Genomic DNA, 25,962 nt, shown 5'->3' with positions numbered 1-25,962 from the left:
TTTTCATTATCCACAGTTGGCTACCAGATACTGAACTTGCAGTTCTGTGTCCAATGTACAATCAATGTACAGGGTAGCCTAGTGGTTAGAGCGTTCAAACCCCCGAGCGGACAAGGTTCTGCCCCTGAAAAGGCAGTTAACCCACTGTTCCTAGGCCGTCATTGAAAATAAGAATTTGTTTTTAACTGACGTGCCTAGTTAAATAATGGTAAAATAAAAAAAAATAAAAAATGTGTGATCGACAAGGATGAGTATATCAACAAAGAGCAGATGAGGAAATAGTGAAAACCCATTTCAAGTACTTAACACCTACAATTGTAACTCTTCAGCCGGCAATATTCTCAACAATCTCCAAGTCATTCTTTCTGGGAAGTAATGACTAACGCTGAGTTACTCAATGAACTATTCTATTCAGCTATTCATTCCTTTTTTTGTGAATTACTGAATGCTGAGCTTCATGCTCCAATATTCCCTCTAGTGGATTTCCCATTTTGTCAGAACATAAATAGGAATGTGGAGAGAGGGAAGTTGAGAAGAAACAATAAGAAGTAGGAAACGGAGGGATGGACGTAATCCAGTCTCAGGCTGAGTGATGGGGACCAGAAGGAGGAGAAGGAGGGAGGAAAGTCATCCAGTCTTAGGCTGAGTGAGGGGACCAGTGAGCACCAGCTCCTCTCTCACCACTGGGAGCTGGCTGCTGCTGGCGCTTCTAGTCTGGACCTGCTCAGAGACCGTCGGGAGGGATGCAGTGTCCAGGAGCGCTGGAGGGACAGGATGAAGAGGAAGAGATGGAGAAAGATGAGGGGGAGGAAGATAGGGAGGATAGAGTGGAAGACAAGTGTGAGAATAGAGAGTAGGAAGAGGAGGACAGGGAGGATGAGGAGGAAAAGAGGGAGGATGAAGAGAAAGTGGATAGTGAAGAGAGAGAGGAACACAAGGAAGAGAGGAGGAAAGACAGGGTTTGGAGAGGAAGGGTACAGGTCAAATGGAAGGGATAGGGTTGGAAGATGAAGGATTGCGGGAGGAAGAAGCCAAAGGGAAGGCATGAAAGTTAGAACAGTTGCAAAGGAGACAGACTCTGACATAGAAAAAGCTTTAATGCAAAGTCAATGAAACTTTGAATATCCTGTATTCATTAATCCAGAGTGTGTGTGTATCTCCAAGACTATATGTCTATGTTGACTCCATCTACATCTTCAGTCAGATAGGACAGGGACAATATGGGACATTAAACTAATTCAAAACACCATTTGCATCCAGAGAGATTCAGACAGAGGTGTGAGATTTCGTGCTGCTTGTTATCCATCGGAAATGAGAGAAAACATATATTAGCTTCGAATGATTGGAAGTGATGACCATTAGCATAATATGATGAAATCTGAGAGAAACATCAAATTAATGAATACAAAAGCTGTCAGGGGCCCAGTCTCGTTAGTGTGCCAAGTCAAACAGCTATGATTCTCCTACAGTATAAACAGGCCTAGCAGGTGGTATTTCATTAATAGCATCCAGAACTCACACTTAATTTTTTCCTTGCTGTGGATTTATTTCACCAAGGAGAGATGAGTGTGTGACTTTTTTACCATTCGTAAAGTTATAATGTAGTTCAAGAGAGTAGGGACATTTGTCACAAGGAGAAGGGATGTGCTAAAATGTACACCGCACCTGCTTCCTACGGACTTTGTCGTAGAGAGTAGTAGAGATGTCCTAAAATGTACACCACAACTAACTCCTTGGGACTTTTGTCATGGGCAGAAGGTATTTTCTATAATGTGCACCATATTATTCTTGAGGGGATTCTGAGAGGATCTTTAGCCTACTTACCGCCTGGGATCTCTGTGAGCTCGTTGAGAGGAGGCACTGTCTCCAGTGTGTTGGCGTAGTCCTTAGCTGCTACTCTCTGAGCATGTCGCGCCTCAATCTCCTTCTTCGTCCTGGGGATACGGCATTTGAAGATGCAGCATAGGGTTATGACTTACAAATGGAGAAAGAGGGAGACAAAGAGAGAAAGATAAAATATAATAGTATTTCCTATGTGGAATGTTATGTGTTTCTGAAGTACATCTGAAGACGTTTTGAATTAGACACTACTCAACTGTGTCACATTACAGCTATTATATAACTGTATACGTGACATTTCATTATCCGCTGTTATCAGACTATTTTCCTTTTTGTTGATTTGGGCTCTGTCATGACATGGTCAATTATTACTGTATAGATGTCTGATGGATTATCACTAAACTAGAATGCCATCATTGTCTTGTGAAGTGCAATTGCTGTCCTCCACCCCTTATTGAACCATGCATCATGTGGTTTGATAAACCAATCACAAACAGACGATGCCATTACCATTTGGAACCCTCCCTCATAATAACCATCATGACAATTCAGCGCATATAATATTACAGGACCATGATATTTATTTTACCTTTATTTTAGCAGAGTCCCCTTGAGACCAACGTCTCTTTAGCCAAGTACAAACTCAAATCCACACATTGTCCCGTGTAATTGAGTACTGTTCTTTGGGTGCTGAAATCCATAGTATTTAAAAAATATATATAAATATATTTTTGTACCCCTTTTCTCCCCAATTTCACAGTATCCAATTGGTAGTTACAGTCTTGTCTCATCGCTGCAACTCCCATATGGACTCAGGAGAGGCGAAGGTCGAGAGCCGTGCATCCTTCGAAACACAACCAAACCAAGCCACACTGCTTCTTGATGCAATGCCTACTTAACCCGGAAGCTAGTCGCACCAATGTGTCGGAGGGAACAGCGAACACCTTGCGACCGTTTCAGTGTGCACTGCGCCCAGCATGCCACAGGAGTAGCTAGTACACGACGGGACAAGGACATCCCTGCCGGCTAAACCCTCCCCTAACCCGGACGACACTGGGCCAATTTTGCGTCGCTCCATGGGTCTCCCGGTTGCGGCCAGCTGCGACAGACCCGGGACTCGAACCCAGAATCTCTAGTGGCACACACCACTGCGTTACTCGGGAGGCCCGAAATCCATTGTTTTTTATACAAACTTTTATGTGATGTAGGAGCTCCAGTCCGCCCACACTAGTTGCTGCTCAACTCTGTTGATGTGAAGTACATAATAGAGTTCAGTTTTACTTGGCTAAGGTCTAAAGCCTGCATCTCACAATTAAAACAACAAATTACACATTCGCCTCTCCATGCATCATGCAATATATCTGTTCAGTATGCAAACTAGTTGGACCATGAAGCCAAATACAGTGCCTATCATAATTATTCAACCCCCTTGGATTTCATCACATTTTGTGTTACAAAGTGGGATTAAAGTGGATTTAATTGTAATTTTTGGACAATGCTCAACACAAAATATTCTGTAATGTCAAAGTGGAGGAAAAATTCGAACATTTCTCTTAGAATTAATGAAAAATAAAACACTAATATACCTTAATTTGATGAGTATTCACCCCCCTGAGTCAATATGTTCAAAACACCTTTGGCAGCTAATTACTTCTGTGCAATATTTGCCCATTATTCTTGAAAAAATTCTTCAAGCTTGGTCAAGGTGTTGGGGATCATGGCTAGACAGCCATTTTCAAGTCTTTCTATAGATTTTCAAGAAGATTTAAAACTGTAACTTCAAATCAAATGAAATGCTTTGTAACAACAGGTGTAGACGAAAAGTGAAATGCTGACTTACGGGTCCTTTTCCAACAATGCAAAGTTAAATATAAAATATATAAACTACCAGTCAAAAGTTTTTTTTTGTTGTTTCATCTGTACAAACAATAGTACACAAGTATAAACACCATGTGGTCCACGCATCATTCATACCGCTCAGGAAGGAGACACGTTCTGTCTCCTAGAGATGAACGTACTTTGGTGTGAAAAGTGCAAATCAATCCCAGAACAAAAGCAAAGGACCTTGTGAAGATGCTGGAGGAAACAGGTAGAAAAGTATCTATATCTACAGTAAAACGAGTTTTATATCGACATAACCTGATAGGCCGCTCAGCAAGGAAGAAGCCACTGCTCCAAAACTGCCATAAAAATGCCAGACTACGGTTTGCAACTGCACATGGGGACAAAGATCGAACTTTTGGGAGAAATATCCTCTGGTCTGATGAAACAAAAATAGAACTGTTTGGCCATAATGACCATCGTTATGTTTGGAGGAAAAAGGGGGAGGCTTGCAAGCTAAAGAACACCATCCCAACCATGGGAAGCTTGTGGAAGGCTACCCAAAATGATTTAAAGGCAATGCTACCAAATACTAATTGAGTGTATGTAAACTTCTGTTGTGATGAAAGAAATAAAAGCTGAAATAAATAATTCTCTCTACTGTTATTCTGACATTTTACATTCTTAAAATAAAGTGGTGATCCTAACTGACCTAAGACAGGGCATTTTTACTAGGATTAAATGTCAGGAATTGTGAGAAACGGACTTTAAATGTATTTGGCTAAAGTGTATGTAAACTTCTGACTTCAACTGTATATATATATATATATATATACAGATGTATATATATATATATATATATATAGATGTTGGCCTGTGGGTAAGGTTTATGACCCCCCCATATATATATATATATATATATACAGAGTGACACGAGAAATAAATACACTGAATAATTAATAAAAATAACGAGTAAAAATGGCAGGGAGTATCAGTACCGAGTCGATGTGTAGTGGTACGAGGTAATTGAGGTAGCTATGTACAGGTAGTGGTAAAATGACTAGGCAACATGATAGATAATAGACAGTAGCAGCAACATGTGGTGAGTGTGAAAGTATGTCTGTGTGTGTGAGTGTGTGTGGTGTCAGTTTCCTTGTCTGCGTGTGTTATGTGTGTGTTTGGGCGTATGTGTGTGTTAGGTTGTCTATGTACGTATGTGTGAGCGTGTGGGTAGAGTCCAGTGTGTGTGCATAGTCAGTGCAGGAGAGAGAGTGAAAAAAAAATTATGTGTTGGGGTGTGTATGTGTGTGTTGGGGTGTCAGTGTAAGTATTTGTGAGTGTACCTACCCGCCCCCAGGTGGTGAGGGTAAGTAACAACATCTCCACCCCGCTGATCCTCAACACTGGGGCCCCAAAAGGGTGCATTCTCAGCCCTCTCCTGTACTCCCTGTTCACCCACGACTGCGTGGCCATGCACGCCTCCAACTCCATCATCAAGTTTGCAGATGACACTACAGTGGTAGGCTTGATTACCAACAACGACGAGACGGCCTACAGGGAGGAGGTGAGGGCCCTCAGAGTGTGGTGTCAGGAAAATAACCTCACACTCAATGTCAACAAAACAAAGGAGATGATCGTGGACTTCAGGAAACAGCAGAGGGAGCAGCCCCCTATCCACATAGACGGGACAGTAGTGGGGAAAGTGGAAAGTTTTAAGTTCCTCGGTGTACATATCATGGACAAACTGAAATGGTCAACCCACACAGACAGCGTAGTGAGGAAGGCGCAGCAGCGCCACATTGAGTGGCTGCTGCCAACATACTGACTCAACTCTAGCCACTTTAATAATGGAAAAATGTATGTAATAAATGTATCACCAGCCACTTTAAACAATGCCACTTTATATCATGTTTACATACCCTACATTACTCATCTCATATGTATATACTGTACTCTATACCGTCTACTGCATCTTGCCTATGCTTTTCGGCCATCGCTCATTCATATATTTTTATGTACATATTCTTATTCATTCCTTTACACCTGTGTGTATAAGGTAGTTGTTGTGAAATTGTTAGGTTAGATTACTTGTTGGATATTACTGCATGGTCGGAACTAGAAGCACAAGCATTTTGCTACACTCGCATTAACATCTGCTAACCATGTGTATGTGACATATAAAATTAGATTGATTTGAGTTTGTTTTGCTAGAGTCCAGTGTGTGTGCATAGAGTCAGTGTAGGAGAGTTAATGCAAAAAGGGTCAATGCAGTTCATCCGGCTAGCCATTTGATTGGCTATTTAGCAATCTTGTTTAGCAGTGTTATGAATTGGGAGTAGAAGCTATGGAGGGTCCTGTTGGTTCCAGCCTTGGTGCACGATCAGCTCCTTTGTTTTGCTGACTTAGCCAAGCAGGAACCTTCACTGTCTTCTTGGTAAGCAACTCCAGCCTAGATGTGGCCTTGTGTTGTACAGTAGGTTATTTTCCTGCTTAAAGGTGAAATTCCTCTCACAGTGTTTGGTGTAAAGCAGACTGAAGCAGATTTTCCTTTAGGGTTTTGCCTGCGCTTAGCTCTCTCCCATTTATTTTTTATAATGAAATACTCCCCAGTCGTTGCCGATGTCAAGCAAACACATACCATGATGCAGCTACCACCATGCTTGAAAATAAGGTGGCAGTTACTCAGTGACGTGTTCTGTTGGATTTGCACCAAACATAAGGCTTTGCATTTAGGCCAAAAAGTACATTCCTTTCTGGTGTTTTTGCATCATTACTTTGGTCCCTTGTTTCATGTTATAGAATATTTGTATTCTGTATAATTTTTTTCACTCAGTCATTTAGGTCATTATGGTGGAGTCACGACAATGTTTTTTTATCCATCCTCAGTTTTCTCCCATCACAGCCATTGAACTCTGTATCTGTTTTAAAATCACCAATGACATCCCTGAGCAGTTTCCATCCTGTCCTACAGCTCAGTTCAGAAGGAGGACTGTATCTTTGATGTGTCTGGGTAGTTTAATTCATCATCCACAGCATAATTATTAACTTCATGTTTCAAAGTTTCAAGTTCTAAGTTTATTTGTCACGTGCACAGGAAACAACAGCTGTAAAACAGTACAGTGAAATTCTTACCTTAAGAGCTCTTTCCGAACAATGTATTGATAGTAATAATAATATATATGGTGTCATGATGTTGGCCTGTGGGTAAGGTTTATGACCCCCCCATAAATACCTTTCTCCCTTCCCTCTCTCTTGACTAGCCTTTGTAAAACATAGAGAGTCTGGGAGCATCAAACAAGTTGGGGGAAAGGAACCATTTTTCGGTAATAGAACCAGTTGAAAATATGCGTTGGTACTTAATGAATATGATGTCAGTTCGGTTCTCATCTGAGACATTATGACTGATGACAGGATGACATAAACTGTATCTGGGAAAGTCTACACATTATAGTTATTAGATTCACATGGAATTGTTGTGCAATTCAAATGTTTAAATATAAAATGTATTGTGAAAAGATTAAATGTAATTTTAGCTTCCAAATGAGAGATTTGGGTTTTCATAAGGTTAGTGCTCTGCTCAATCAGTGGCCCGCCCCTGTGAAGAGACATGGGTTGTAAACTATGAAACACACCCTTCTCTCCTTCCACTATATAAGCCCTTGACGAAAATGTAACCTCCTCTTCCGGATACATTAGGATGACGGTCCGATGTCAGAAGGATTCAGATAATGACTACAGAACAGTTTGGTTGCGAATGGTATGAACTTTGAACTCTTATTCGCTACAGAAGTGATACCTCCTAGCCGTTGAGTTAGCAGCGGCCGCTGTAAACGTGGGCTAGGAAAAGACGGACAGAGTATCCCATCTACCACACAACGACGACACGACAACGTATCCCGTTCACCACCAGAGACACTCTTCAAAGGACAAAGGACTCTGTTGGGCAACACGGCCACCAACCAATTGAAGCGGAGCTCAGAGTAAATATAAATATAAATAAATATTTAGAATGCATAGGATATTGTATTTGTTCCTCAGTCTTCCCGCTCTTTCACTCAAACCCAACCCACTTCCCTTTGTGTAACCAGCTGTCATATCTGCTCCGTCCGCTAGGGACGTTTTCCTTTATCACATAATTTGCATCAAGGTATGATTCATTCTGTGTATATGTAATTCTGTGTGATTAGTTAAGTATTTAGTAATTAAATAATTCAACCCAATTTTGTATTGCTGATTCAACTTGTTAGCCAGGGTTCGTGAAGAACCAAGAATTTACAACTTTCAGATGAGACTGAAATAAGGTGACGGTTAATATTGACTGCTATTGATGAAGGTCTTTAAGAGTTTATTCGGAAGATAACTGCTCTATAAATATTATTTAGTGGTGCTCCGACTTTCTAGTTTATTACATTTACATGATTAACATGATTACATGATTAAATGATCAATCAGGTAATATTAATTACAGAGAAAAGATTTTATAGAATAGCATGTCATATCACTTAATCCGGCATAGCCAAAGACACGACAACTGAGTGTACAAAACATTAAGAACACCGTCCTAATATTGAGTTGCACACCCCCTTTTGCCCTCAGAACAGCTTCAATTCGTCGGGGCATGGACTCTACAATGTGTTGAAAGTGATCCACAGGGAAGCTGGCCCATGTTGCAATTCTTCACAAAAAAACGGTGTGTCTGGCACCTACTACAATATATTACTACAATATTTAATTCAAAGGCACTTGAAGCTTCTGTCTTGCCCATACACGTGCGTAATGTCTCAGTTGTCTCAAGTCTTAAAAATGATTCTTTAACCTGTCTCAGATGACTCACAAATCCTCAACTGGCCTCACAAGTCCTCATTAAATAGTACCCACAAAACACCAGTCTCAACGTCAACAGTGAAGAGGCGACTCCGGGATGCTGGCCTTCTAGGCAGAGTTGCAAAGAAAAAGCCATATATCAGACTGGCCAATAAAAAGAAAAGATGAGCAAAAAAACACAGACACTGGACAGCGGAACTCTGCCTAGAAGGACAGCATCCCGGAGTCGCCTCTTCACTGTTGACGTTGAGACTGGTGTTTTGCGGGTACTATTTAATGAAGCTGCCAGTTGAGGACTATTCTGGTTAGGGCCAGTTTGCGCTGTTCTGTGAAGGGAGTAGTACACAGCGTTGTACGAGATCTTCAGTTTCTTGGCAATTTCTCGCATGGAAAAGCTTTCATTTCTCAGATCAAGAATAGACTGACGAGTTTCAGCAGAAAGGTCTTTGTTTCTGGCCATTTTGAGCCTGTAATCGAACCCACAAATGCTGATGCTCCAGATATTCAACTAGTCTAAAGAAGGCCAGTGTTACTGCTTCTTTAACTTCTTATGGCTGCAGGAGCAGTATTGAGTAGCTTGGATGAAAGGTGCTCAGAGGTGGCCAGAGTAAACGGCCTGCTCCTCAGTCCCAGTTGCTAAAATATGCATATTATTATTAGTATTGGATAGAAAACACTCTGAGGTTTCTAAAACTGTTTGAATGATGTCTGTGAGTATAACATATCTCATATGGCAGGCAAAAACCTGAGTAGAAATCCAAACAGGAAGTGGGAAATCTGAGGTCGGTCGATTTTCAACCCAGCCCCTATTGAATACACAGTGGGATATTGTGGCTTTACTCCTAAGGCTTCCAATAGATATCAACCGTCTTTAAAAACTTGAATGAGGCTTCTACTGTGTTGTGGAGCCGGATAGGAGCTGTTTGAGTCAGTAGTTTGGCAGAGAGCCAGGTCCTGGTCACGCGCATTTCACATGATAGCGACCTGCGTTCCATTGCTTCTCTACAGACATAGGAATTCTTCGGTTGGAACGTTATTGAAGATTTATGATAACATCCTAAAGATTGATTCTATACTTAGTTTGACAAGTTTCTTCAACCTGTAATATAACTTTCTGAAGTTTTCGTCCGACGTTCGGCTGGACCTGCACGAGCGTTTGGATTTGTGTACTAAACACGCTAACAAAAGTAGCTACTTGGACAAAAATAATGGACATTATCAAACAAATCAAGCATTTATTGTGGAACTATGATTCCTGGGAGTGCATTCTGATGAAGATCATCAAAGGCAAGGGATTATTTATAATGTTATTTCTGATTTCTGTTGACTCGAACATGGCGGATATTTTTTTTTTCTTAGCGCCGTTCTCAGATTATTGCATAGTTTGGTTTTAACGTAAAGTTTTTTGGAAATCCGACACAGCTGTTGCATTAAGGAGAGGTATATCTATATTTCCATATCTAACAATTGTATTTATCAACATTATAATGAGTATTTCTGTAAAATGATGTGGCTCTCTGCAATATCACCGGATGTTTTTGGAACTAGTGAACGTAACGCGCCAATGTATACTGAGATTTCTTTATTTAAATATGAACTTTATCAAACAAAACATACATGTATTGTGTAACATGAAGTCCTATGAGTGTCATCTGATGAAGATCATCAAAGGTTAGTGATTAATTTTTATCTCTATTTGTGCTTTTTGTAACTCCTCTCTTTGGCTGGAAAAATGGCTGAATTTTTCTGTGAGTTGGTGGTGACCTAACATAATCGTTTGTGGTGCTTTCTATGTAAAGCCTATTTGAAATCGGACACTGTGGTGGGATTAACAACAATATTACCTTTAAAACGGTATAACATACATGTATGTTTGAGGAATTTTAATTATGAGATATCTGTTGTTTTGAATTTGGCGCCCTGCACTTTCACTGGCTGTTGTCATATCGATCCCGTTAACGGGATTGCAGCCCTAAGAAGTTTTAAACAGGACAACAGTTTTCAGCTGTGCTAACATAATTGCAAAAGGGTTTTCTAATGATCAATTAGCCTTTTGAAATGATAAACTTGGATTAGCTAACACAACGTGCCATTGGAACACAGGAGTGATGGTTGCTGATAATTGGCCTCTGTACGCCTATGTAGAAATTCCATAAAATATCTGACATTTCCAGCTACAATAGTCATATACAATATTAACAATGTCGACACTGTATTTCTGATCAATTTGATGTTATTTTAATGGCCAAAAAATGTGCTTTTCTTTCAATAACAAGGACATTTCTAAGTGACCCCAAACTTTTGAACGGTAGTGTATATATAATACACAAGAGTGGGGCTTCCCAAGTGCCGCAGCGGTCTAAGGCACTGCATCACAGTGCTTGAGGTGTCACTACAGACCTGGGATTGATCCCAGGCTGTGTCACAACAGGCCGTGACCAGTAGTCCCACAGAGCGGCGCACAATTGGCCCAGCTTCGTCCAGGTTAGGGGAGGGTTTGGCCGAGAAGGCTTTACTTGGCTCTTCGCGCTCTAGCGACTCCTTGTGGCAGGCTGGGCGCCTGCAGGCGGACTTCTGTAATCAGTTGAGCGGTGTTTCCCTTCAACACGTTGGTGCAGTTGGCTTCTGGGTTAAGCGGGTGGGTGTTAAGAAGCGTGGTTTGGCGGGTCATGTTTCGGAGCACACATGACTCGACCTTCACCTATCCCTAGCCCGTTGGGAAGTTGCAGCGATGAGACAAGATTGTAATTGGATCGCAGTTGGATATAACGAAATTGGGGTCAAAAAAATATATACTGTAAATGAAATAAAAAAATAACAAAAAAACAAGTGTGACAGTTAAGGTGTTTGTGTCAGAGTGGGTAGAGACCTGTGGATGGGCATAGAGCCGGTGTGGATAGTCTGTGGGAGAGGGAGAGCAGTAGCTGTTAGCCATTTAACAGTCTCATTGCCAGGGGCTAGAAGCTGTTTAGGAGTCTGTTGCTCTGAACATTGATGCTATGGAGTATGGAGAATAGTCAATGTTTTGGGTGGCTGGAGTGTTTGGCAATTCTTTGAGCCTTTCTCAGACACTGTCTGGCATGTCCTTAGAAAATCGTTCAACCCCTATGATTTAATTTTTCAATCCCCCTTTGTAAATGCAACAAAATGTGAAAAGGGGTATGGATACCCACTGTAGCTGATCTGTGGCATTGTGTCTTAATTGACTGACTGACTGACTGACTGATTGACTGACGGACGGACTGACTGGCTAACTGACTGAAGGACGGACTGACTGACTGGCTAACTGACTGACTAACTGACTGGCTGACTGACTAAATGACTGACTAACTGACTGACTGACTAACTAAGTGACTGACTAACTGACTGATTGACTAACTGACTAACTAACTGACTGACTGACTTACTGACTAATTGACTGACTGGCTGACTGACTGACTAAATGACTGACTAACTAACTGACTAATTGACTGACTGACTGATTGACTAACTGACTGAATGATTGACTGACTGACTGACTAATTCACTGACTGACTGACTGACTGACTGACTGACTGACTGATTAACTGACTAACTGACTAACTGACTAACTGACTAATTGACTGACTGGCTGACTAACTGTCTGACTAACCGACTGACTGACTGACTTACTTACTTACTGACTATCTGACTGACTGACTGACATTGAATAACTGATGGACTAACTAACTAACTGGCTGACTAACTAACTGGCTGACTAACTAACTGACTGACTGACTGACTGACTGACTAACTTACTGACTGACTAACTGAATAACTGGCTGACTAACTAACTGGCTGACTAACTAACTAACTGACTGACTGACTGACTGACTGACTAACTTACTGACTGACTAACTGAATAACTGGCTGACTAACTAACTTGCTGACTGACTAACTATCTAACTGACTAACTAACTAACTGGCTGACTAACTATCTAACTGACTGACTAACTAACTGCAGACTGACTGACTGACTGACCAACTGACTGACTAATTGATGGACTAACTGACTGACTAATTGACTGACTAACTGATTAACTGACTGACTGATTAACTGACTAACTGACTAACTGACTAACTGACTGACTAACTGACTGACATTGACTAACTGATGGACTAACTGACTGACATTGACTAACTGATGGACTAATTGGCTGACTAACTAACTAACTAACCGACTAACTAACTGATGGACTAACTAATTGGCTGACTAACTAACTGACTGAATGACTAAATTATTGACTGGCTGACTTACTTACTTACTGACTGACTAACTAACTTACTTACTAACTAACTGATTGGCTAACTAATGGACTAACGAACTGGCTGACTAACTAACAGATTGACTGACTAACTAACTGACTGACTGACTGACTAACTGACTAACTGACTGACTAACTGACTGATTTATACATACATTTTTATTAATGTGATTTATGTAAAATAGAATTGGAAGGGAGAATTGATGTGAGATTGATAGATTACATTTAAGTCATTTAGCAGATACTTAGATACTTAAGTGAATGTGTGTGAATATTCTCATCTCATAAATCATTGTGAATGATGGCACACGATTATGACAGGTTTGGAGAAATACTTACTGACTGCTAGAATAAACATAGAGAAGATGCCAATAACCTGCCATAACCGCAGTCCCCAGAACACGACTGTTTCTGAAGTGACTGGGTCTGGCTTCTTTGGGGGATCTGTCGGTAAAAGCTGAGGAAAAAGAGTCAAAATGTGCATTAGTTACTTATTGTGTAATCTAGACAGGTACTCTTCAAATCACTATGCAGTTTGAGAATCTTCATATAAATTAGTCTAATGCAAATTGGAAATATACCGCAATGGAAACAAATATCAATCTGATTGAGAGAAAAATAGTTTTCGCTTCCTTTCAGTTTCTGAAGAGACATGGTGGAAAGACAACTGGAGGAAATACAACACACTGGGCACACACTGGGCACACACTGGGCACACACTGGGCACACACTGGGCACACACTGGTTGAATTTTCTATGAAATGATGTTGAACCAACATGGAATAGACATTGAATTGACGTCTGTGCCCAGTGGGAAGTTTATGTCACTATGTGTTTAGGGAGAAAAGGGAAGATAGGCTTGGAATAAAACCCTCAAAAAGAGGATTTAGTAGATCATGCAGAATGTGGAACATGCCAGTCTGGTGTGACCCCTCATGACCCATTCATATTCTGAATATCTCAATCAACCTTAGGCCACTTGTGAGAGCTACCAGCACAGGCCTAAAATAAATCTAATCTGCCTCACAAATTGCCTCGAAAATAGAGAACAATGGGTTGAATCCCAACCACCTTTCACAGAAATAGAAAGATGACTATCTGAATAAGAAAAATTGAAGAAAAAAACAAGAGCATTGAACAACAAGCAGCAATAGACAAAGAGCAACATTATGTTTGTCGTGTCATGCCCAATCACTTCGAACACTACAATCTGTATTAAGTCATTTTTTCCCACCATTTTGTTATATTATGTTGACTAAACGCAACTTTGCAGAAAACTCAAGCTACAGAATGCTGAGAAATACTGTAAGAACACAATGAAAACAAAATAATGGCCTCACTGAGTGAATGGCACTGATGGAGGAGAATGAATCACACATCTTGGCACAAGGAGTGAATGGAAGAAAACATTAAACACTCTCCCCCTAATTAGAGGGATCCAAACACTGTTTGTTTGGTGGAGAGGAAAAGGGCACTTTTAAACTGAACATGCTCCTTCTTTAGTGTGACAACAATCTTAAGATATTGTTTTTGAGATATTGATCTGATATGATTGGAAGCATGTTTTTTGCTGACTAAAAAGAGTCTCTAAAGTGTTGAAGGTTAAAGTGTTAGTCTGAGTATTCACATTTCAACACTTGTTTTTATTTCAGATAGGTCTTGAGAAAATGGGGAAATTCAGCGCTAGCAGACAGACATGAATCAAGAAAGATAGGCCAACTCCTCTTAGATATGACTCAAAGTTACTAGTCCATTTCTTTGACATCACAATTAGACTACAGAGGTTATGCTGTTTTATTAATACAGTCATCATTATGATTAATTCAAAGCCCTGGTGAGGAGCCTTAAATTATCTATAGTGTGTGAAATGTTTGTTAAAAGGATAGTTAACCCAAACTACAAAATTACATGTTGGTTTAGTTTATACCCTGTAACCAGTCTAACAAACAAACAGTGCCAGAGAAATAAAACCAAAGCATGAATTGCTGTCACAACATGTTCATAGACTGCTTACAAGCAAACAAATGTGTATTGTGTGAACTCGTGTGAATTTGTGTGAACTATCCCTTTATGTGAATAGAGGCTATGAAAAGAACAGTTTGCATTGGCATACTTAACTGTAGGGATTGTGCCAGGTTTCCTCCAGACGTGACACATGGCATTCAGGCCAAAGAGTTCAATCTTGGTGAAATCAGACTAGAGAATCTTATTTCTCATGGCTTCTGTAAGGGCACTCTACCATAAAGGCCTGATTGCTGGAGTGCTGCAGAGATGGTTGTCCTTGTGGAAGGTTCTCCCATCTCCACAGAGGAACTCTGAAGCTTTATCAGAGTGACCATCGGGTTCTTGGTCACCTCCCTGACCAAGGCCCTTCTCCCCCGATTGCTCAGTTTTTGCCTGGTGGCCAGCTCTAGGAAGAGTCTTGTGGTTCCAAACTTCTCCATTTAAGAATAATGGATGCCACTGTGTTCTTGGGGACCATCAATGCTGCAGAAATGTTTTGGTACCCTTCTCCAGATCTGTGCCTCGACACAATACTGTCTCGGAGCTCTACAGACAATTCCTTCGACCTAATGGCTTGGTTTTTGCTCTGACATGCACTGTCAACTGTGGGACCTTATATATACAGATGTGTGCCTTTCCAAATCATGTTCAATGAATTGAATTTACCACAGGTGACTCCAATCAAGTTGTAGAAACATCTCAAGGATGATCAATGGAAACAGGATGCACCCGAGCTCAGTTTCAAGTCTCATAACAAAGGGTCTGAATACATTTGTAAATAAGATACTTTTTTTTATACATTTGCAAAAATGATTTTGCTTTGTCATTATTGGGTATTGTTTCTAGATTGATGAGGAAAATGTTTAATTTAATCCATTTTAAAATAACAGCGTAATGTAGCAAAATGTGGAAAAGGGGAAGGGGTCTGAAGACTTTCCGAATGCACTATATATAAACCCTGGATTGCTGATGCTATGTATTGGCTATTGAGAGGCTTTGAAGCCACCAGTCGGCCATATTGGCACTCCCCAGTAGAAGCAGTCCTCCATAGGAATTAATGGAATTCTACAGTATTTACATGTTTTAAAATTTGTTGTTGTTGTTGTAGTGGGGACAGTAACGTTAGTAATCAAAAATAATATGCGTACTTCAAGGGAAAAAAATATTAATAAATGCATTTCTATTTTTTCTAAAATATTTTTTTACAATGGTGGGGGAGTGCCAAGATCGAGGCACGGTGGTTTTAACACAAATCCCCCTATCAGTCAACTAGTGTGTATACAAATCATTGGTTTAATCTAGCCCCATAGTTAATGTCTACTGATCAATACATGATGGGTCAGGACATGAACACTTATTAGGTTTTCTGCCGTTGTAAAAATAATCTCACACTGTAATGGGAAGACGGTTTATGAAACAATACATCTGGGAAAAAGCCAAAACACTTACTTCAGATGACTGTCAAGCAAATGGGACTTTCATGTGAAAAATTACATTGTTTTTTAAAATTCAGAGTTCAATATTAGAAACATTCATAAGAGCACCTCCTCCCAGCTGCCCACTGCACAGAGGCTAGGAAGCACTGTCACCACCGATAAATCCACAATAATCGAGAATTTCAATAAGTGTTTCTCTACGGCTGGCTATGCTTTCTTCCTGGCTACCCCAATCCCGGCCAACAGCTCTGCACACCCCACAGTTACTTGCCCAATCCTCCCCAGCTTCTCCTTCACCCAAATCCAGATAGCAGATGTTCTGAAAGAGCTGCAAAACCTGGACCCGTACAAATCAGCTGGTCTAGACAATCTGGACCCTCTCTTTCTAAAATTATCCGCCGCCATTGTTGCAACCCCTATTACCAGTCTGTTCAACCTCTCTTTTGTATTGTCCGAGATCCCTAAAGAGAGGAAAGCTGCCGCGGTCATCCCCCTCTTTAAAGGGGGTGACACTGTAGACCCAAACTGTTATAGACTAATATCCATCCTGCCCTGCCTTTCTAAAATCTTTGAAAGCCAAGTTAACAAACAGATCACTGATCATTTCGAATCCCGCTGTACCGTCTCTGCTGCACAATCTGGTTTCCGAGCTGGTCACGGGTGCACCTCAGCCACGCTCATGGTCCTAAACGATATCATAACAGCCATTGATAAAAGACAGTACGGTGCAGCCGTCTTTATCTACCTGGCCAAGGCTTTCGACTCTGTCAATCACCGTAATCTTATCGGCAGACTCAACAGCCTTGGTTTCTCAAATGACTGGCTCGCCTGGTTCACCAACCACTTCTCAGATAGAGTTCAGTGTGTCAAATTGGAGGGCCTGTTGTCCGGACCTCTGGCAGTCTCTATGGAGGTACCACAGGGTTAAATTCTCAGGCCGACTCTTTTCTCTGTATATATCAATGATGTTGCTCTTGCTGCGGGAGATTCCCTGATCCACCTCGACGCAAATGACACCATTCTGTATACATCTGGCCCTTCTTTGGACACTGTGTTAACAAAACTCCAAACCAGCTTCAATGCCATACAACACTCATTCCGTGGCCTCCAACTGCTCTTAAATGCTAGTAAAACTAAATGCATGCTTTTCAACCGATCACTGCCCACACCTGCCTGCCCGACCAGCATCACTACTCTGGACAGTTCTGACTTAGAATATGTGGACAACTACAAATACATAGGTGTCTGGCTAGACTGTAAACACTCCTTCCAGACTCATATTAAACATCTCCAGTCTAAAATTAAATCTAGAATCCGCTTCCTATTTCGAAACAAAGCTTCCTTCACTCATGCTGCCAAACATACTCTCGTAAAACGGACTATCCTACCGATCCTCGACTTCGGCGATGTCATTTACAAAATAGCCTCCAACCCTCTACTCAACAAGCTGTATGCAGGCTACCATTTTGTCACCAAAGCCCCATATACTACCCACCACTGCGACCTGTATTCTCTCGTTGGCTGGCCCTCACTACATATTTGCCGCCAGACCCACTGGCTCCAGGTCATCTATAAGTCTTTGCAAGGTAAAGATCCACCTTATCTCAGCTCACTGGTCACCATAACATCACCTACCTGTAGCACACGCTCCAGCAGGTATATCACACCAGTCATCCCCAAAGCCAACACCTCCTTTGGCCGCATTTCCTTCCAGTTCTCTGCTGCCAATGACTGTAACGAATTGCGAACGTCGCTGAAGTTGGAGACTTATATCTCCCTCATTAACTTTAAGCATAAGCTATCTGAGCAGCTTACCATCCCAATGTTGTTTTTATTTACTTTTTTTGCTCTTTTGCACACCAGTATTTCTACTTGCACATCATCATCTGCACATTTGTCACTCCGGTGTTAATTTCCTCAATTGTAACTGGTGGCAAGGAAGTCAGACGCAGGAGAGGAGGATTGGGTAATAACCGGCGCAGTTTAATTGTCAAAACCAACGGCATCCAGAATAACAAAATATGGGTACAAAATCCTTCGCGCACCAGTCACAATGTGCACAAGTACTTACAACAAACAATTTCACACACAGACATGGAGGGAACAGAGGGTTAAATACACGACAAGTAATGTGAACCAGGTGTGAACCAAGTGTGTGGGAAAACAAGACCAAACAAATGGAAAATTAATGGTGGATCGGCGATGGCTAGAAGACCGGTGACGTCGACCGCCGAACTAACAAGGAGAGGAACCGACTTCGGCGGAAGTCGTGACACACACTGTATATAGACTTTTTTCTATTGTGTTATTGACTGTACGTTTGTTTATTCCATGTGTAACTCTGTGTTGTTGTTTTTGTCGCACTGCTTTGCTTTATCTTGGCCACGTTGCAGTTGCAAATGAGAACTTGTTCTCAACTGGCCTACTTGGTTAAATAAAGGTGAAATTAAAAAACAGAATGAACGGAACAGAATGAATGGAATGGTCTCAAACACATCAAACATCTGGTTTCCATGGGCTTGATACCATTCAATTAATTCACTCCATTCCATTAATTATTATGAGTCATCCTCCCCTCACCAGCCTCCTTTGGGTGAAATGTAATGTAACAGTCAATAAACAGGATGGGAACAATGTACAACTATGACATTATCAAAACATAGATTACTGTACATCTTGAAGCCATTGTTATTTATGTAGATGTGTTGTTTAGTCATTGGTGGATTGACCAACAAATAACATCATATGTCGGAAATGACTTTGGGCCAAACTCTTCTAGACAGCATACATGCTGAAAGACCATTGCCTTGGGGTACTGTATATTTCGTAAGGGAATTGTAATTCTTTGAAATGTTATATTGTAATTTTTCTCAGTATTATTGCCATGTTGTCTCTCATCTCAGTGTGACAGACAGGGGTGTGTTTGAAATGGCACCCTATTCCCCATAATACAGTACACCTTTGACCAAAGCCCATCTATTCCCTACGTAGTGTATGACTTTTGACCAGGGCCCTAGGGCTTTGTACAGGGAATAGGGTTCCATTTCACACTCAGCCAGGGTCTTACAGGGCTGAGTTTTTGGCCTCAGTTGGGAGCTGCGTGTTAGAGCTGATTGGCTTTGGTGAGTCAGCATGTTAACGAGATGTCATGGGCCTAACCTTGTCTGACTTCCCAGCTAATCTCCAAATGTCAGCAGTGTACCGTATGAGTATGTGTTCTATCTGCCAAGGCCATCAACCTGTTGCCAAAACCAAAACTAATAATGGATTTTTGATTAAAATTGTTTGTAGTCTGACATGACTTTACTCCAGAGTGTAATGCCACTTTAGGGGGGGAAACAGATTGTAACTCTGCTGCCCTTAATTCAAAGTAGTGAATTCATAGTATTTCAACATGATTATGTAATGCTAAAATGTATTTCTCGCTCTCCTATTTGATGTGGTGGGATTAGTAGATGAGCCAGATAACTTTGGTAAACATATTGAGACAACTCAGATCCAGTGGGAGAGTTGACTGGCTGCAGCTTGCAGTTGCTATGCTTGTCGAATTTTCGATGTCAAACCTGATTCAGGAAAGGCTTAGTTGAGATAATTCTGACTTTATGCCATAAAATGAACACACTCTTAGCATATTTTTTTCTAAGTAGAACCATACAGAGTTCTTTGGTTTGTCCCCATTGGGGAACCCTTTTTGGTGCTGGGTAGAACCCTTTGCAGAGGGTTCTATCTAGAACCCTCTATGTAGGGTTCTTCAAAGAATCCCCAGTATCCTCTATGAAGGGTTCTACCAAGAACCCTTTTATCTTAGGAGTGTTCTTCCTAGAACCCTCTGTGAACGGTTCCACTAGCCTTATTAGCCTTAAAAATGTCATTAATTATAACAATATATTACAAACTGTACATCATAAGGCCTTTCTTTGAGGGCCTAGTTATACCCTAACACAGTGGTGTTAGGAATCTCCTGGTTTACAGGCCACATCAGGCCTGCAAGTCACATTATACTGGCTTATAAAGTGATGTGTAATTCCTATTGGAATCCAGCCAGAGTTAGGATATCCAACAAGTGGAAATGTTAATCACCCGCAAACTGCATTCAGAATAGGAAAGGTTGAAAAGGTTGAATAGTGAGACTACCTCAATCATCCAAACTGGAACAACCATGTCAGTAACTGGTGCAATAAATCCAATTACTAACAGATGAAATTATACAATTCATCAATCAACCAATCAATGTACTGTACATGCAAAAACACAGATATTACAGTAAAACAAACAATTCTGAAAATCTCCCTGCAATAGAGCATGCTGGGAAATATTATATATGGTTCTATGTATAACCATTCATGCCTTCTAAATCATTCTTCTTCTCTTCTAAAGAATCAAATAACTCTTTCTTCCAAAAATAGTTATTATGATGTTAAAGGTTTTAGGTAGAACCCTTTGCCTTACAAAACCCCATGTCTTCCAAAAACGGTTCATCTGATCAAAACGGTTCTTGGTAGAATAACCCTATCCCTCTGCAAAGAACCTTTTTGGAATATTCAAACTGAAACGGATGTCATTCTTCAAGAGAGTATACATCACATGAGTATTGTAATTCAAATGATTTGGGAGAGGTGTCATGTTCATGCTGGTTATCTTTCTTTGTTATTATCTAAATGATTATAATTTCTCTAAGATTTCCCATGATTTAGATCCCTCTCGGAACATAATGAAATCTACCCCCTAAGTCAATGAAAATACATTGAGTATACAAAACATTAAGAACAAAACTAATTGGATTTGAAAAAAGTTAACGTAAGGGAATTTAGTTTTTTTTTCACCCACATTTTTACCTAAATCCAATGACATGATGACATTTTTTGTTGGTTTCACATTAGTTGACAACTTAACCAAATGTAAATCAAAACTAGATGCTGTAATGACATCTTGTGCACAATGGAATATGATTGACCTTGTTCACCAAATTCCAATTTCATTACAATCAATAATATATATATTTTTTAAATGGCTCATTATATTTATTAATGAATCAGCTTTTCCTACTGGATCTGTCACCTATTATCTATTAAACTCTCTACCAAAATCTTCTGAAATCAACATTTGAATATCAGAGACTGATAAGTACAAATACATGGAGCAACCACCTTGGGAAAACTCTGGATCTATTGAAGCAAAGTCAGGGAACTACATGAATATTAAAGCTACTCTTCCTCATCGGAGGATTTCATCACTAACGCCCACAAACTACAAATGCTGCTGGCGCTGCTGGTGCAGCATATCAACACAGAAATTGTCCACATGATCAACAGTCTGGGTATCCATCAGCAATAACAGTGCATGTGTTGTCACTATATCAAGACGGACATTTCTAGAACTTTCATGTTTATTCTCTGATCTAGCATGGAATTGTGTTGCTTGTTTTGTACAACACCCTGTATGTGGTATAACATGGTGTCACGGTCGTCGTAAGGAGGAGACCAAGGCGCAGCGTGGTAAGCGTACATACTTATTTAATCAAAAAACGAATACTGAACAAACTATTCAAAACAACAAAACGAACCGTGAAGCTAATATGAGAAGTGCAGAATAGACAACTAAACATAGAATAACAACCCCTAGACATACAAAAACCCCTAGACAATACAAAAACAAAACAAACCACCCTCGTCACACCCTGACCTAACCAAAATAATAAAGAAAACAAAGATAACTAAGGTCAGGGCGTGACAGTACACCCACCACCCCCCCAAAGGTGCGGACTCCCGGCCGCAAACCTAAACCTATATGGGAGGGTCTGGATGGGCATCTAACCTCGGTGGTGGCTCTGGTTCTGGACTCCGCCCCCCTTCTTTTCACTGAGTTCGCTCTTGAAGCACTGACCCGTGGATCATCGCCGGAGGCTCTGGACTGCGGATCCTCGTCGTAGGCCCTGGGCTGGGGACCCTCACTGCATGGATCGTCGCGGGATGTTCTGGATTGGGGACCGTCGCTGGAGACCCCGGGCTGGGGACCGTCGCTGGAGGATCCGGATTGTGGCCTGTCGTTGGAGGTTCCGTTCTGTGAACTGTCGCTGAACGCTCTGGACTGGGTACTGTCGCTGGATGCTCTGGACTGCCGAGGCGCACTGTAGGCCTGGTGCGTGGTGCCGGCACTGGTGGTACCGGGCTGGTGGCACGCACCTCAGGGCGAGTGTGAGGAGCAGGAACAGGGCGTACTGGACCCTGGAGGCGCACTGATGGCCTGGTGCGTAGTGCCGGCACTGGGCTGGTGACACGCACCTCAGGGCGAGTGCAGGGAGCAGGCACAGGATGTACTGGACTGTGGAGGGGCACTGGAGGTCTGGAGTGTAGAGCTGACACAACCCGTCCTGGCTGGATGTCTATTCTCACCCTGCAAATGCAGGGCGCTGGCACAGGACGCACTGGGCTGTGCAGACTCACCGGAGACACAGTACGCAGGATATCCTGGTCCAAGGAGGTACACTGGAGATCAGGAGCGCTGAGCCGGCACCCTCCTTCCTGGCTGGATGCCCATTCTAGCCAGGCCATTGCGAGGAGCTGGAATAGAGCGCACCGGGCTAGAATAGCGTACTGGAGCATTCCACCGCATAACATGGTGCCTGACCTGTAACACGCTCCCCACAGTAAGCATGAGGAGTTGGCTCAGGTCTCCGACCTGACTCATGCAATCTCCTCGTTTGCCCCCCCAAAACAAATCTTGAGGCTGCCTCTCTGGCTTCCATGCTAGCCGTGTACCCTCATATCGTCGCCATTCCTCCTGTGCTATCTCCACCTGCTTCCATGGCAGTGTCTTGTCCCCTGCCATTACCTCCTCCCAGGTCCAGGATGTCCTCCACTCCTCTTTCTCCTGGGTCCAAGATGTCCACTCCTCTTTGGCACGCTGCTTGGTCCTTTTTTTGGTGGGCTGTTCTGCCGCGGTCGTCGTAAGGAGGAGACCAAGGCGCATCGTGGTAAGCATACATACTTATTTAATGAAAGAACGAATACTGAACAAACTATACAAAACAACCAAACGAACCGTGAAGCTAATATGAGAAGTGCAGAACAGGCAACTAAACATAGAATAACAATCCATAAAATACCCAAGGAATATGGCTACCTAAATATGGTCCCCAATCAGAGACAACGATAAACAGCTGCCTCTGTTTGAGAATCAATCTAGGCAACCATAGACATATAAACCCCATGACATACAAAAACCCTAGACATACAAAAACCTCTAGACAATACAAAAACTAAACAAACCACCCTCGTCACACCCTGACCTAACCAAAATAATAAAGAAAACAAAGATAACTAAGGTCAGGGCGTGACACATGGAGTCTCACATTTCAAAACAATGCATTATTATTATCTATTATCTATTATTATCTATATTCTGCCGTGGTGCTCTCAACTGCCTGCCACAGTATTTCATTTTTGATTCCGCCACTTACGGCATCACTCCCAGCTTTAGAAAATACAAATGGCGGCAAATGGCTATCACTACGTCTGTGCATGCTGCAACGGCCTGTATTCGCCATGCTACTCTACGAAGAATGCCACCACAAAGTATACCATTACGACACATGTAGAGACTATTGTCTAAGGGGCCGCCCAACACTATAGCTCTATAGCGAACAGGCCCCATTCATTAATCACATGAAAACAAGCAACCAGCCTATAAACAGGGGAGGGAGCGAGTGTGACAGACACCCACACCTCCGTAAGCAGTAACCCGATGATGAGCCTCAACCAGTGGACAAAGACATGTATGAACAAACACTTTCTTACCTCTGGGTCTGGGACCTGGGAGAATACAGTGGAGATGCAGAAGGAGAGCAGCGCTGCCTCCAAGCCCAGCATCACTGGCTGGAGAGGAGGACAGGAAGAAGGCCGTTGCCCGGCTGCCATTATTTTCCACTTTCCTTTCTCCCTGAAGGCTACAGCTCCTTGCCCCCTCTCTCCTCTCCTCTCTTCTGCCTGCCTGGCTGGGTGGCTGGGCTGTGTGGTTGCGCTGCAGGCTACCCTGGACAGGACCACAATGGCCCTGGATGATTGATGGTCAGAGAGGGGTACTGAAGAGGAAAGAGGGTGTCCTCTCTCCTCTCATCTGGTGTACTGCCTCTGCCTCTCCTCCCCTGTTCTCTCCTGTTCACCACTATAGCACATCACACTGTCTTCCTGTAGACAGCTCCACGAGCCACTAGCCAGCCCCTTCAGGTAGGGTCATTAATTAATGAATAGGACCGGTGTAGTTTACAGCCCATTCTGCCAGGAACGAGAGGTAGGGAAGTTATAACACTGCTCTGTCTGGGAGACGAAAGGTTAAGGAGGTTATAACACTGTTCTGTCTGGGGGACGGGATGTAGGGAGGTTATAACACTGCTCCGTCTGGGGGACGGGAGGTAGGTAGGTTATAATACTGCTCTATCTGGGGGACGGGAGGTAGGGAGGTTATAACACTGCTCTGTCTGGGGGACGGGAGGTAGGTAGGTTATAATACTGCTCTATCTGGGGACGGGAGGTAGGGAGGTTATAACACTGCTCTGTCTGGGGGACGGGAGGTAGGTAGGTTATAATACTGCTCTATCTGGGGACGGGAGGTAGGTAGGTTATAATACTGCTCTATCTGGGGACGGGATGTAGGGAGGTTATAATACTGCTCTATCTGGGGGACGGGAGGTAGGGAGGTTATAATACTGCTCTATCTGGGGACGGGAGGTAGGGAGGTTATAATACTGCTCTATCTGGGGACGGGATGTAGGGAGGTTATAATACTGCTCTATCTGGGGGACGGGAGGTAGGGAGGTTATAACACTGCTCTATCTGGGGGACGGAGGTAGGTAGGTTATAATACTGCTCTATCTGGGGGACGGGAGGTAGGGAGGTTATAACACTGCTCTGTCTGGGGACGGGAGGTAGGTAGGTTATAATACTGCTCTATCTGGGGACGGGAGGTAGGTAGGTTATAATACTGCTCTATCTGGGGGACGGGATGTAGGGAGGTTATAATACTGCTCTATCTGGGGACGGGAGGTAGGGAGGTTATAATATCTGCTCTATCTGGGGACGGGATGTCTATCTGGGGGACGGGAGGTAGGGAGGTTATAACACTGCTCTATCTGGGGACGGAGGTAGGTTATAATACTGCTCTATCTGGGGACGGGAGGTAGGAGGTTATAACACTGCTCTGTCTGGGGGACGGGAGGTAGGTAGGTTATAATACTGCTCTATCTGGGGGACGGGAGGTAGGTAGGTTATAATACTGCTCTATCTGGGGGACGGGAGGTAGGTAGGTTATAATACTGCTCTATCTGGGGGACGGGAGGTAGGGAGGTTATAACACTGCTCTGTCTGGGGGACGGGATGTAGGGAGGTTATAACACTGCTCTGTCTGGGGGACGGGAGGTAGGTAGGTTATAATACTGCTCTGTCTGGGGGACGGGAGGTAGGGAGGTTATAATACTGCTCTATCTGGGGGACGGGAGGTAGGGAGGTTATAACACTGCTGCCTGCTTGTGTTGAACAATCAGGGGAATATAGAGAGGTGAATGACATCATCTTTCAGTTCTACTGTCCTTGTCCTCTGTGTGGCAGGATATAATATAAAGCATAGGTCGTAGGTGTCTGGCTTCAGATCACAGTGTTTGACTGACACTGTGTTGTTGCCAGTGGACTGTTGACAGGTATTTTGCTCCTGAAATTACAGATGGATAAATATAATCAATCACTTGGGTAATTTACTGACCT

General features: G+C 42.4%; 1 protein-coding gene across 1 annotated transcript; it reads right to left on the bottom strand.

Annotated features, from left to right (window-relative positions):
* Nucleotides 1-627: 627 nt before the first annotated feature.
* On the bottom strand, nucleotides 628-24,346 carry LOC135565714 (transmembrane inner ear expressed protein-like). The gene is made up of 4 exons (XM_065013611.1): nucleotides 24,004-24,346; nucleotides 13,107-13,224; nucleotides 1,825-1,974; nucleotides 628-761 (listed from the first exon to the last, which is right to left on the bottom strand). The coding sequence occupies exons 1-4, from the start codon at nucleotides 24,121-24,123 to the stop codon at nucleotides 628-630; spliced, it is 522 nt and encodes a 173-aa protein (XP_064869683.1). The 5' UTR covers nucleotides 24,124-24,346.
* Between the last annotated feature and the right edge of the window lie 1,616 nt (nucleotides 24,347-25,962).

This window comes from Oncorhynchus nerka, linkage group LG9b, assembly GCF_034236695.1.
Source record: "Oncorhynchus nerka isolate Pitt River linkage group LG9b, Oner_Uvic_2.0, whole genome shotgun sequence".
NCBI lineage: Eukaryota > Metazoa > Chordata > Actinopteri > Salmoniformes > Salmonidae > Oncorhynchus > Oncorhynchus nerka.
Note: the sequence above shows the minus strand (reverse complement) of the source record. Positions and strands in the feature narration are given on the sequence as shown.

Coding starts and splice junctions, on each gene's coding strand:
- LOC135565714 (XM_065013611.1), bottom strand. CDS start 24,123: ATGGCAGCCGGGCAACGGCCTTCTTCCTGTCCTCCTCTCCAGCCAGTG. Junction 1,975..13,106: donor TATGTTTATTCTAGCAGTCA/GTAAGTATTTCT, acceptor TCCATTTGTAAG/TCATAACCCTATGCTGCATC. Junction 762..1,824: donor GCTCACAGAGATCCCAGGCG/GTAAGTAGGCTA, acceptor CTGTCCCTCCAG/CGCTCCTGGACACTGCATCC.